At 36.6% G+C, this 14,264-nt stretch overlaps 1 protein-coding gene across 6 annotated transcripts in view; it reads left to right on the top strand.

The window, feature by feature from the left end:
- Nucleotides 1-283: 283 nt before the first annotated feature.
- The window catches only part of si:ch73-71d17.2, a 19,168-nt gene continuing 5,187 nt past the window's right edge, over nucleotides 284-14,264 (top strand). For 2 of the 6 annotated variants that reach the window (XR_012383228.1, XM_021477743.3), the window contains exons 1-12: nucleotides 284-892; nucleotides 3,616-3,773; nucleotides 4,117-4,288; nucleotides 4,955-5,063; nucleotides 6,616-6,710; nucleotides 6,783-6,908; nucleotides 6,986-7,093; nucleotides 9,757-9,930; nucleotides 10,020-10,141; nucleotides 10,809-10,882; nucleotides 13,967-14,029; nucleotides 14,116-14,165. Coding sequence is in view for 3 of the 6 variants with exons in the window: in XM_021477743.3 (XP_021333418.1) it covers nucleotides 298-892; nucleotides 3,616-3,773; nucleotides 4,117-4,288; nucleotides 4,955-5,063; nucleotides 6,616-6,710; nucleotides 6,783-6,908; nucleotides 6,986-7,093; nucleotides 9,757-9,930; nucleotides 10,020-10,141; nucleotides 10,809-10,882; nucleotides 13,967-14,029; nucleotides 14,116-14,165 (1,846 nt within the window). In the remaining 3 variants the exon portion in view is untranslated. Of the gene's footprint in view, nucleotides 893-3,615; nucleotides 3,774-4,116; nucleotides 4,289-4,954; nucleotides 5,472-5,857; nucleotides 6,711-6,782; nucleotides 6,909-6,985; nucleotides 9,065-9,252; nucleotides 9,375-9,756; nucleotides 9,931-10,019; nucleotides 10,142-10,808; nucleotides 10,883-13,966; nucleotides 14,030-14,115; nucleotides 14,166-14,264 lie in introns of those variants that run through there. The other 4 variants (XM_073908264.1, XM_073908265.1, XR_012383230.1 and 1 more) reach the window with 4 other exon arrangements.

The raw sequence follows: 14,264 nt of genomic DNA, 5'->3' as shown, positions 1-14,264 counted from the left end.
GGGTTTTCTACTTTATAATGTTAAATGTTTTCAAAAATTTATTTCAATAGTTGTTACACATTTACCCATTGTGCCTTTAATTTCTTAAATTCACTTATTTGTGTTTAAATGTTAGTTTTTTTAGTCTTTCTTAACTTGTCTTTAATATAAATCATTTTATAAAACTTTTATTAGTTTATTTTTTATTTTAATTTATTTCTGTCATTTTTTTACATATATTTTAGTTTCGTTTTCTCTTCCTGTGCTGTACTCAATCTCCCACGATGCACCGCGGCAGTGTTTTGATGTCGCACAATCATGGCGGCGCTGTCAGGCGGCTCCTCTGAGACATGCCCGCTCAAAAGCACTTTAAACCGCCTACAATCCAACACCTTCGGCTCGCCGAGAGCCCGAACCCGCTCCGAGCCGCTGTACGTGATCTCTCTGGACCGCTACGGCAGAGACTTGGACTTCAGCATCCGCTTTCCGGACAGCATCTCCATGTCAGAGAGCCTGTTTGACGCCACTCTCACGGACGGAGACTGTAAGATCCGCGTATCTCTGGATCCCGCTATAAACAAGCTCATCAGCAGGAATAAACTGCACTGCGGCTCCGTCGTCCGGAATGTGGAGTTCAGCCGCGGTGATGCAGACGCTGGAGACGGAGAGAGTTTCCACGTCTGCGGGCTGGAGGTGGACCGACTCTACGGCGGGGATGCTGCTCTCCGGGCGCTCTCATCCGTCAATGTGAGGACCATTCCCTGGATGTTTGGGGAGCCGCGAGCAGGACCGCTCAGAGCACGCAGGACCTCCTATCTGCCGCTGTGGAACAACCATGACTTCTGTGGAGATATGTGGCGCGACACGCCGCCCTCTGAGCCCGACGCGGAGGACTCTGAAGAGGAGATAGACGGTGTGTGTCTGTGGTACTTTGCTTTCTAGTCAGAATTTGTGTGGAGTCACTCTTATAGACAGCCCCTGCATCAGTTGACTTTTCTCAAACTTAAATCAGAAATTAAGTTAAAAAAGCATCATAAATTATTTATTTAATAATTATATATCTATATAGGCTATTCCTGGGAATTAATTACTGAAAAGTCTTGAAGCTTTGACAAATATAATTGTGGAGATTCTAACTTCTAAAATACCCTCAACTCTTTTATTATGTAGGTGTTCTGGGTGACGTTATAGGGTTTAATACAATTTACAAAATACTACTTTGAAAACAGTAAACGTTTAAAATGAATTGTTCAAAACCATGCGAGATCAATGGTAAATGATAAAAAAATCAGGGATAGGCCGTACTTATGATACAAGTATTTCAAATATGTACTTTAAATAAAAAATAGTATTTTGTAATTTGTATTTGACGGTGTTTATGAAAATGGCTTAATATTTTGTATAAAATACTTTAGTGTCTTTTATTTTTTTAAATACTGTAAAATACTTTGTAAGTCTAAATGATGACATCATATAAATGTGGCCTTTAACAGTGGTGTTTTCTCTATCATTTGCCAAAACTAGACCAGAAAGTTGATTAATATTGAAGAAGTTGATCAATACTTGATGTATGGATGAAAATTATGCAACACATATAAAGAAAATAACAGATGAATGGGTAGATTCAGGAGCAAGTCAAAATAAGACAGGAAAATAGGACAAACAACATGATATTGTGTATTGAAGAGTAGGCATGGGCCGGTATAAGAATCTGACGGTATGATAACCTTGGATAAAAATATCATGGTTTCGCAGTATTGTGATTTGCTGCTCTAAAATAAGTTTTTTTTAAATGTCTGGGTAAAAAACAAAAACTGTTTTCTCTTTTGAACACAAAATATTTTTTTGAGAAACATTTAAAATACTTTGGAACTGTAAACATGTCAGACTTTTGCTGTCTTCATTTGTTTCAAAAACAGAATTATTCACATATAAAAGGCACCTTTGGATATTTTTTTCTACTGGAGACATTGTTGTCCTAAAAAATTTTTTTAAATTAAAAAAAAAAAAAATTAGACATACCTTAGGAACAGTATTGCAGAAAATGTTGACGGTTTTAAAACCTTGACTTTTCCAAACCGCGGTAAACCTTGAAAACGGTTATCGTCCCATGCCTATTGAAGAGTACATTTGCAAAAAAAAAAGATATTTGGAAATGACTAAGATTTTAGTAGATTTCAGAAATCGAGACTTTAAATTGTTACATTTTAAACAACTAGATTTATTCAGCAAATTATGTAAGCAAAAAATTTAAATGAACTTTTCATGTATTACCATTTTAAAATATAAGACTGCTATGAGATTTTCACTATAGATAGAGTTAGAGAAGTATATAGTGCTATATTCCAGCTCAATATATGCATTGAATGGTTTTTACACTGATTAAAGAGATCATCTTCTGGACAGGATTTTCTGTAAAAAATTTGTACAAAATTTCTACTAAAATCAAATAGAAACACAGGTTACATTTTTATGAATACCTAATCATCTGAGTGAACTTCTCAATTATTATTTTATTGCATTTTTTGTTTGAATTGTTTTGTTTTGCTTCATTTCATTTATTTATTTATTTTCTTTTCGGCTTAGTCCCTTAATCAATCGGGGGTCGCCACAGCAGAATAAACCACCAACTTATCCAGCATATGTTTTACACAGTGGATAAATGTATTTTAATACATTTTTTGTTTATTTTATTTGTTTTTATTTGTTGTTGCTTTATTTAATTTATTTTATTAAATTGTATTTGTTTCATTTGTTTTGTTTTGCTTTATTTCATTAATTTTTATTATTATTATGTTATAATGTTTTTTTGATTTATTCATTCATTCATTTTTCTTTCGGCATAGTCCCTTTAATAATTCGAGGTTTCCACAGCGGAATGAACCGCCAATTCATCTAGCATGTTTTTATGCAGCGGATGCCCTTCCAGCTGCAATCCATCTCTGGGAAACATCCACACATTCTCATTCACACACACACTCATACACTACGGAGAATTTAGCCTAACGAATTTACCTGTACCACATGTCTTTGGACTGTGGGGAAAACCGGAGCACCCGAAGGAAACCCACGCGACTGCAGGGAGAACATGCAAACTCCACACAGAAACGCCAACTGACCCAGCCGAGGCTCAAACCAGTGACCTTCTTGCTGTGAGGCGACAGCACCACCTACTGCGCCACTGCGTCGCCATTTTTTGTTTTATTTTATTTTATTTGTTTTGCTTTATTTAATTTACTTGTGCAGGATTGATTGAAGAGGCATGTTAATGGAAGGTTTGTGAAGAAATGTTCTGCTTCCTTGTTAAAGTATTTTGTAGTTTTTTTAAAATACAGTATTTTTTTTTTTGATACATTCGTGGTGGCCGTATTTTTTCGTTTATTTTGATACATAATCAAATAAAATTGAGGTAGTTGGTATTTTATTTTAAAATACATCTCAATGTACATTCCTGAAATAAATGATAGCAGAATTAAAATTTTTGAGTCAACTGTTCCATAATTTGTGGCCTGACTAGAAACAGTGGATGTCATGCCATTTTATGTGTGAATGCAATGGACAAACTGTTTTTGAGACATCTTGTATGGCTAAATGGGAGATAAGCGTTGATGTTAATGTGTATGCTTTTGTTTCTAGTGGCAGATATGGGGTCCACAGTTTCGCTTGCAAAGGTGCGCAGACATTTCTTGAGTGGATCTCGACAGTACCTGGGTGCTTTGTGTGTGCGAATCCTTCATAAATCCAGACTGATGTATTATGGGAAGGCAGATCAGAAATGTGACTCTCCCTATAAGGTCAAGATCAAGACATCTTTGACATGCATGTTTTCATGACCCTTGTGAACTTAATTTATTTTAACTTAACACTGTTTTAGTTTTGGAGACTTTTTTATTTGATATTTACAGATGTATATTTAAGCCTGTTGTTTTAACTTTTCTTTTTGAGATTTTATGTTTCCAGACAAAGATTTAACTAGTACTAAAGCCATCTTCAGTGCTACTATTTAACATCCTAATATTAGTAGTTAATAGGGGCTAGTAATATTATAATCTGCATATTTCAGTATAAATTGCCTAATTTCAATTTAAGCATCGATTTAAAGTCAAAGTAATTTCTGTCGTCATTCTGTGTTCTCAGGCTGAGCTGCAGGTTGGCGATGGCTCAGCCAATGCTTGTGTAGTGCTGTGGAACACAGTCTGCCTGGACTGGTACCGAATCCTTCATCCAGGACAAGTCATAAGATTGTGTCGCTACAGAGTCAAGGACAGCTACAGCAGCCGCATGGGGAAGGATTCAGAGCCACACATTGGTAGAAAAACATAAGACACAACTAACAATTAAAGTTATGAAATGTTTGAGGTCAGTAATATTTTTAAAATTTCAGTTTATCAACTATATTATTATTATTATTATTATTATTATTATTATTATTATCATTTTAGTATTAAAGAGATTCACAATAAAATGAACATTTTCATCATTTACTCACTCTTCACTTCTTCCAAACCTGTTTGACTTTCTTTCTTCTGTTCAACACAACAGAAGAGATTTGGAAAAAAGCAGAAATCCTATAAACATAGTATTCTTCCATATTATTTGTTTTTTCTACTGGTTTTGTTTACTGGTTTTCAGCTTTCTTCAAAATATCTTCTTTTGTGTTCAACAAAATAAAGAAACTCATAATGGTTTGGAAGCAAGTTTTTAGTTCAGAGATATACATTTGTGTGAAATTTTAAATATATTTACTGTCACTTTTGAATACATTTTCTCAATCGTTAAGCACAAATAAACAAACAAACTTTTGTCACTTTTAATCAATGTAATGTGCCGTAACTAGATAAAAGTAATGATCTTACTGACCCCAAACCTATGAACAGTAGACTATGCCACATTATGTGAATTAGGTATTTGTTTTCGTTTACATCAGGAATGTTGCTCATATTTTGCATTCTACCTTCTTCTGTTTCTCCATTAGAGATCAGTCTTAATTCCAGGAACCCCACTGCCCAAATTTATATCATCCCTAAAAATCAGATTTCTCCAGACTGGGCTTTGCCAGACTTGCCTCACTCATTCACTTGTGGGTATGTGAACAAAATCCTATTGCTCATAAAGGGATGACCCCTTATGATTTACCAAGACTTAGTATATGTTCATTCCAGTGGACCATAAAACCAGTCATAAGAGTCCATTGAGATTTCCATTGATGTGTGGTTTGTTATGATCGGAGGAAATTTGTCAGAAATATTACAATTTAAATATCTAGAATCTGAGTAAATGATATATGATACGAGAATTTTAATTTCTCTTCTGAAAGACGGCGCTCCCTGACAGTATAGTGCCCTCTTCACTATAGTGGGCTTTTGGACTCACACAAACTGCAGGTTGATCGCCCCCTGCTGGCCTCATTAACACCACTTCCAACAGCAACCTAGTTTTCTCATGTGGTCTCCCATCCAGTTACTGTCCAGGCTCAGCCCTGCTTAGCTTAAGTGGGTAAGCGTTCTTGGGTTGCAGGGTGATACGGCTGTGGGAGTTTTGGCTATTATTGAAAATGTACACATGCAACATAAGATTGGTTTTGTGGTCCAGGGTTACATTTATGGTGTAAATGCAGTTTTCTTTGGTGGAAGAAAAAAACTCAATGTTTTTGTGTGTCTCATTAAATGCAAATTATGTTTTTAGAAGAGGATATAGCATTTACAGAACATACCTCAGTTAATCAGGCAATAACAAACAAAACCTGTAAATGGTCTTGCTCCACTTTATATTTCTGAACTTCTACACCCTTACATACCACCTCGTGCACTCAGATCAGCCCATCAGTTGTTCAAAACAAAGTGTAAACTCAGAGGGGATTGTGCCTTTTCTGCAGCAGCTCCTAAACGGTGGAATGCTTTGCCTCTGTGTATCAGACAGACCAAAGAGAAGAGAAAGGTTTAAGATATGATTCAAAAACAGACAATGAACTGGCCTTCGTTGTCTGCTTTTAAATCATATCCTGAACTCCATCTCTTCCCTTTGGCCTTTGACACCTGTTGACATTTTGCTTATTATTTTATTTTATGTCTTTTATGTTCAATTGAGTCTTCTGTATAGCACTTTGGGTGCTTTTAAAATAAAGTTTGATTGATTGATAAATAGGAGACACGGTGCCTCAGTGGTTAGCACTGTCGCCTCACTGCAAGAAGGTTGCTGGTTTGAGTCCCAGCTGGGCCAATTGGCATTTCTGGATGAAGTTTGCATGTTCTTTCTCTGTATGCGTGGGTTTTCTCCGGCTGCTTGTGTGACTCTGTTTCACACAAGTCCAAACACATGCACTATTAGTGAATTGGATTAACTAAATTAGCCGTAGTGTATGAGTGTGAAAGTGTATGGGCATTTCCCAGTACTAGAATGGCATCCACTGTGTAAAAGATATGCTGGAATAGTTGGTGGTTCATTCCGCTGTGGCTGAAAGAATAAAGAATAATTAGCTTTTGGAGTTAAAGGTATAACTTTGCAAGTCTTTTTCATGCTTAAACAATAACATTACCCACTTAAGGAAGTTTGATATGAAAAGCGTAATATTACCTTTAAATATAAATCAATTGCTTGTACAACACAGAGAAATGCATTAGTGATCATGTCTTGCAGACAGGAGATTTCTAGTTGCCCAGAAGGCCACATCTGTGATGTCATTGGTGTGGTGATCTTTGTTGGTCGTTCAGAACGAAAGGTCAAAAGGAAAGGTGAGATGCAAACAGAGAAATGATTATTACATGTATATTTAAATAACGGACTGAACAAATTTCATCTTGCAGATGGGCAGAGGTCAGAGATGGAGGAGTATCGCTGGATCCAGATGGTGGACCGGACATCAGACCAGCCAATCATGATCAAACTTTTCTCCACATCACAGCCTGATGTTCAGAGCCGCATCTCTCCAAGTATGACAACAGACTGTTTTCTCTTTGTCTGTATTAAAGACACACTTTAATTTTTTGCTTTCTTTTCTTTAATTCAGTGGCACTGGTTGTCTGCACCAGATTAAAGCTCATCAGAAGTGCAGTTGACGGAGCTACAACTTTTGATTATCTCACCAACACCTCACTGACCCAGGTTTACTGCACAGGTAAATACCATGCTTTAACACACAGGTATCAAATCCAGTTCCTAGAGAGCCACAGCCGTGCACAGTTTAGCTTTAACCCTACTTAAAAACACCTGATCAGACTAACAGAGTCCTTAAGGCTTGTTTGAAACCTACAGGTAGGTGTGTTGAAGCATGGTCAGAACTAAACTCTGCAGAGCTGCGGCCCTCCAGGAACTAGATTTGACACCTGTGCTTAACACTTTTGTAGATCAGACATTTCATATGCAGTTTTGGGTCAGTAAAAGTACGTTTATTCAGAAAGGATGCTTTAACTGGTTCCAAAGTTGGAGACTTTCTTCATTTGTAAAATCTTGTCCAACACTAGCTTTATTCCAAAGTGTGCTAAAACATACTTGTTTTCTGTCACTTTTGTTAATGTCTTTTAAAAGTAGCCTCTTTTAGGTCTTGTTTCTGTTTCTCATTGTTGTTTCCCTTTTTAAATCAATTGAGTTGACATTTTAGTGGCGTAAATTGAGTGGCATTTATAATCTTATGAACCATTAGTAAATACTGCTTTTTATAAGAGCCCCTATTAAACATTAAAAAAGGTCATATGTTGGTTTTGGGGGTCTCCAACAACAGACTGATATTCATGTAAGGTCAAAAAACACTTACATTGTCATATAATATTCACTTATTTTTGCCTAATTATCCTAAATGACTCCCATATGATTTGCTCTATTCTTAAAGGGCCATGAAATCTCTGTATCAGCAGGGTGTTTTCACACCTCTACTTTGGGAAAAAGTCAGGAAAGTGGACGTGTCCAGCTCTGTTTAGGGGGGAGTGTCGGAGGAGGGAAAAAGGCATGGTCCGTAAAAATTTGCATAAAAATGGGAGTGTTAGTTTCTGATTTTCACAGAGGCAAAACAAACACAGACGCAGAGGAGAAAGACAGTGACTGTATTTACATGGACATCAGTAATCAAATTATTTGCCATATTATTAAATAGTGGACTTTAACTGCAGTTTGGCTCTTTCATTCAAAAATTTCATTCATACCCCCTTCAAATTAGTTTCAAACCGGAAGTGCGAATTTGCTCGAAACAACTCAAAAACAAACAATTTTTACTTTTTAGTGAAATATATGTGTCCTAATAGTGTTTTAATCGATGTGGGACTCATATATGACTGTCAACGGCCAAAAATGTGTTTTGGTGTTTTGTGACCCTTTAACCATGACACACATTCAGTATTAATCCACACAGCGGCAAAAGCTGAACTATTTTGAAACTTGAGCACTGCACGTGTGTAGGAGCAGCTGATGGTGGCCATAGCAACGACAAACGGCAGAGTATCGCGAGCTCACAAACGCATTCAAATCCGTAAACAACGCGTCACGTTTTCAACATGGTTTTAGACGTGATATGAGAATTTAAAGAGTTAACCAGATACAGTACAAGCGATGACAAGTAACAAAACACAACTAAAAACATAATTTGCTAGCTAGAGTTCCTGTCAAGCTCTGACAAAGTCCCACACATCAATAGTCTTTTCTGATCCTTCATTTAACAAACGGCCGATGAATGCCCCGTTGTAAGCTTTTAGATTGCTAAAGCACTAAAGAACACAGCACAAGGCTGGGGCTATAATGCTGAGGTATGTTTTGCAAAAATAAACTTCAACCACTGACTCTTCACAGCCTCATCTTTAAGTTGAGAAAATAACTTTCCCTCACACTTCAGAGCACAGCGTCTTCACAACATGAATTAACCGGGATCTGCTACAATGTCTGTCTTCTTCTTTTTCTTTCTACAGTGTTAGTGGGCGGGGCCGGGGGTTTTAATTTTCCCAGGTCTGCACGCAACAAATGAGCGGGGCTTGAGTTCCATATCGATGTCACGTCGGCACGGCTAAAGACTCGTTACCGCGAAAATTCATTCGAACCATTATGAGTGGACTCTATTATAGATAAATCAATAGTTTTAAACACTGTGCACTTTTAGATTTAAGCCTTAGCTGGATGTTTCACTTCACTTAGAGCAGGGGTGTCCAAAGTCGGTCCTGGAGGGCCGGTGTCCTGCTGACTTTAGCTTCCACCCTAATTAAATACACCTGAACAAGCTAATCAAGCTCTTAATTAGTATACTAGAAACTTCCAGGCAGGTGTGTTGAAGCAAGTTGGAGCTAATCTCTCCAGGACACCGGCCTTCCAGGACCGAGTGTGGACACCCCTGACTTAGAGCTATTGCACATGTATGGAGGGTCATTTTCAAAAAGCCATAATAAGGGCTCTTTAATACTTTTATCTTCATGTTACACAAAAAAAAAAAACAACAACAAAAAACAGAAAGACTATTTTTAAAGAGCTAATTCACCCAATAAATAAATATTTACACACTATTTATTCACTCTCAAGTGAATAAATTTCTCTCTCTCTAAATTTCACACTCAAATTTCTGTATTGTGTTGAACACAAAAGAAGATATTTTAAAGAAAGCTTTAACCATTGAATTTCATAGTAGGAAAAACAAGTGCTATGAAAGTCAACGGTTACACACTTCCAACTTTCTTTAATCTATTTTTTGTGTTCATAAGAAAAAATTAGGACAGACTTTGGAATAACTATCCCACACATTTACAGTATGTGGAATTAGATGAATCCAAATAATTTCCAAAAAACTATTTTCAAATATTAAAACAGGTACAGGGTCTCGCCCTGTGATGCCATACAGGGGCATACGGCCCATCCGACGGTTTCTCCACTGGCTGAGGCAGGTGGATGAGAGGAGTCTGCTGGACAGAGCTGTGGTTGGTGGATATTTCAGCTACCCACCTCTTCCTGTTTCACTGCATTATTTCATGGAGAGCAAACAAAGTAAGGAAGCACAGATATATACAAAAATATGTGTTTTTGGATTGAATGATGCATGTAGTGATGTCTGTATTTTCAATGTGCCTGTGAAGGAGAAGCTGGTCTCATCAGCGGAGGAGAGATGAAATTAGAGTGTGAGAAGTTAAATTATAGAGAAAAGCAGCGGTTTGCTATTCAGTGTGTGATCACTGCAGCCTGCTACCATCATCGAGAGGTACACGCATACAGTATATACATATATGGTGGGCCATTTATATATATATATACACCTTAATAAAATGGGAATGGTTAATGATATTAACTTCCTGTTTGTGGCACATTAGTATGTGTGAGGGGGCTTGTAAATAACTCATGAAAGAATAAAGCACATCATTGTTTTTCTTGTGAAATTTCCTATAAGTTTATTCAGGTGTATACATATAAATGGCTCACCCTGTAGATTAACAAACCACACAGACAAAAACAAAATGAACATTTAAAGGGGATAGTTTAACATTTATTCTTCCTCATGTGGTTTTAAAGCCTTGTGAGTTTGTTTTTCAGTTGTTGTTGAAGACTAAAGAAGATATTTTGAAGAATGTTGGTTGCTAACACCCGTCATATTCCATAGTAAAGATTAAAGTAAAGAGTTTTCATTTTGGGTGAATTATCCCTTTAAATAGGGTAAAAATATATAGTTTTGATGCGTTTACCAGAAAGCTCTTATCATCATCAAGGCTGCACTTTTTAATTTATAATATTTATACATTTAATATTTTACATTTTTCTTGCTAAATTAAGAATATGTTTCCTTTACAACCAGAAAAAAAATAACACTTCTTTAACCTCAAATGTTCTAGCAGTAGTTTTCCTGTTTTATATCTATTTTTTCTTCTTTATAGGCCACTGGACGATACCAGTTATCAGATCTTCCATCAGCTCCACTTAGCCCTAGAGTGCCACGGCAAAGGGAGGGGTGCGTGTGTGTTTTTGTCTTTCTGATGTGATAAATATTGAGTAGTTCATGATTTCTTCATCAGAAATGTATGCATAATAATTTTTTCTGGCTCAAAATGAGGTGGCATCCCGATCATGACATTTTTCTTACTTGAAACAAACACATTTTGCATTATTTTTGTAATCTTATCAAGTAAAACATCATCTTAATTAAAAAGACTAACATTAAATGTAATTAAATACATGAGCAGTGCTGAAGGCGTCTGCCTGCCTGATTTTTGCCACTTTAGTGGAAGTGGTATAAAATTTGATGGAGGTGACCACCTCGTTATTCGCTATGCAGGAAAAAACCTTGTGCATAACTAAGCCAACAATAAAGCCTAACAAATAAAAATGATGTTATTAATTTCTCATCATCATGTTGGTCCAATACTCTGAAACCTTCGTTCATCTTTGGAACACAAATCAAGATATTTTAGATGAAATTCGAGAGCTCTCATTTTCTGTAGACGGCAACGATCCAGAGATGAACTAAAAATATTGTTAGAAGCTTCAATGTGACTTTAGTGGTTCAACTGTAATCATACAAAGCTCTAAGAACACTTTTGTGTGCCCAAAACCTGTAAATATGACACAGATATTTTCTCTTTTCCAATCAAGTCAGAGTACATGTTTACTGAGAAGGCTCTGGCTACAGGCCGGATGCAGCTGCAAGCTGAGCTGCATGCAATGCTTTTAGTGCACTCTACCCCTCACAGTAACATCACACTACATGTCTCAACTTGCATATGCAAGTCTGCATCCAGATACTATTGTGTTTACTATGGGCAATATGATGTATTGCCATTAGAATCAGCAGCACAACATGCAATCGTCGTATTGCCCATTCCCATCGTAAAAATGCACTCTGCGCATTAGCTAACAGTATTTACAGTTACAGGTTTTTCAGCACGTGTTATTGGAGCACTCCGTATAATTACAGTTTAAACACTAAAGTCACGTAGAATGTTTTTTATATATATATTTTTGGTTATTTTTCTGGACTAAGTGTACTGGGGTGCCAAAGTTTCACTGCCATTTTGGTAAAAAAAAAAAAAACTTCGGGGTCTATTATTAAACTACCGTTCACACACTGGCACTCAAGTTGTGTTCACACAAAACAAACACACAAAATACAAACTTTTTCAACACCATAAATCATGTTTAAATTAAAATAAAGTTTTTTAGATGTTAGTATCAGTATTATTCATGTTTAATATATCTATAAGCTAGTGTGCCCCAAAACTTCTTATAAAGAAGATATAGACCTGATATAAACATGTAAAGCTTGTAGTCTGTCACTTCCAACTAAATGGATCAACGGTTTTATTCATGTCACTGCATACTTCAGTGTTACTCATGATATCATAACTAATCAAATGCTCTCCAGTATTGGATATGCCCACTTTAAGATGCTTCTCATTTGCTTTTTTTATTTTATGCACTTGAGCTCAACCACTCTTCCTGGCAGAGCTGTGACAAATCAAAACACTATTGGCTGTTTTTTAAAAGGGGGAGGCGCTACATTATGTCCCACCCTCTATTTATGTTTTGGTTGAGATTACGTCGGACATTGAATAAAAATGCACATTTCAAATCAGTTCACTGGACCTTTAAAGGGCACCTAGGTTACCCCTTTTTTCAGATTTAATATGAGTCTTTTGTGTCTACAGAATGTGTCTGTAAAGTTTCAGCTCAAAACACCCATCAGATTATTTATTATACCTTTTATAAGATTCTACTTTATACATTTTTGCAGCAGAAGGCGGTTTTGTTGTACTGCACCTTTAAAGCTGGTCCTCCCCGCTCACTGTTTCTATGTGCCTTTCTGCGTGCCTTAATCTCCTCCCTCGGCTGCGTCAGACAACACACACAGACAGACAGCGCCCGTATTTAGCTTTGCACTCTTTTTGCATGCAAATGTGACATGATACAGGTTAATCTCCACTACTGTATGGATATCTGTTGTGTTAATGTACAAAATAAGCCTGATTTAACGTCCACAAACCGGGATTGAAGCGTCTTCCTTTATAATTGTTTTGTCACGTGGCTGTGCTGATGGAGTAGAGCTGAAGCAAATGGCTGTAATTCATTTCACACATTCACTGTTTTAAAACATTTTAAACTCACTCTTCTTGATCACATTTGATGATGATTGATGATCCTAGTAAACTGAACAGATCTTGTATTCCCGGTTGCTTTGCGCTCGTTCCCTCTTGTTGATATGATTATACACGTGACTACGGAGACATGTTAATACGCAGCTGTCAATCAATTCGGTGGTCAAGTGGTCACTTACAACAGAGGACGATGAAAGAAAACTGCTCTAATTGGTCCACCATCTTTATGTTGTTAAATTGATTTAAAAAAAAAAAAAAAGGACTAGGTGTGTTTATATCACACCAATATGACAGTCTATACCAGGGGCCACCAATCTCGGTCCTGGAGGTGCGGTGTACTATCAGGGTTTAGCTCCAACTTGCCTCAACACACCTGCCTAGATGTTTTAAGTATACCAAGTAAGACCTTGATTAGCTTGTTCAGGTGTGTTTGATTAGGGTTGGAGCTAAAATCTGCAGGACAACCGGTCCTCCAGGAACAAGTTTGGTGACCCCTGGTCTATACACTATACTTACACACATGTCTGTCCAAACAGCTTGAAAAGTAGATTTTTCACCATAGGTGGCCTTTAAGGCATCAAATCAGGAATCAAACAAAAATAACAATTTAAATAAATACACAAATCATATAAAATATATAAAAAATGAATATTGATCAATTTGAATTAAAAAAAAAAAGCAACAACAACAAAAAACTAAGCAGTTAAGTACAATTTTTTTTTTTTTTTGTCTCACACAAAAAAGTAGTTCAATAACCTTTCAAAAGTAGGCTTAATCCAAAAAATACAAGTAAACAATCTTAATTTGTGTTCGGAAGATAAAAAAAGAATAATTAAATAATTAATAGCAGAATTTTCATTTTTTTGGGTGAACTAATCCCTTAACTACATTTCATAACTGGATAAACTGTCCATTAAGATCATTGATATTTGTGTCAAGCGCAGGTCTGAACCTTACAGAACACCTGTGAAGCGGAAACTTTTCAGCAGCACTAGTGCTCGAAAGAGGTAAGAATGAGTGCTTTCTGTCTGATACAGTCAAACTAGTGCTATTCTTAAATAATAGTCTCAAATAATAATTCATCCTCACTCAGGCTGGCACCACCTCTGCAACCACTTACAACAGAAGACGATGCAGAAAGGGGTAATGATCACACATACCTTTCAATTGCTGTTTTTTTTTTACATCAACATTATTTCACAGACAGCTAATCAAATAGTGACAACCAAAATGCCTTCATTA

Source organism: Danio rerio, chromosome 7 (assembly GCF_049306965.1).
Source record: "Danio rerio strain Tuebingen ecotype United States chromosome 7, GRCz12tu, whole genome shotgun sequence".
Lineage (NCBI taxonomy): Eukaryota > Metazoa > Chordata > Actinopteri > Cypriniformes > Danionidae > Danio > Danio rerio.
This window is presented reverse-complemented; position numbering and strand designations above follow the sequence as displayed.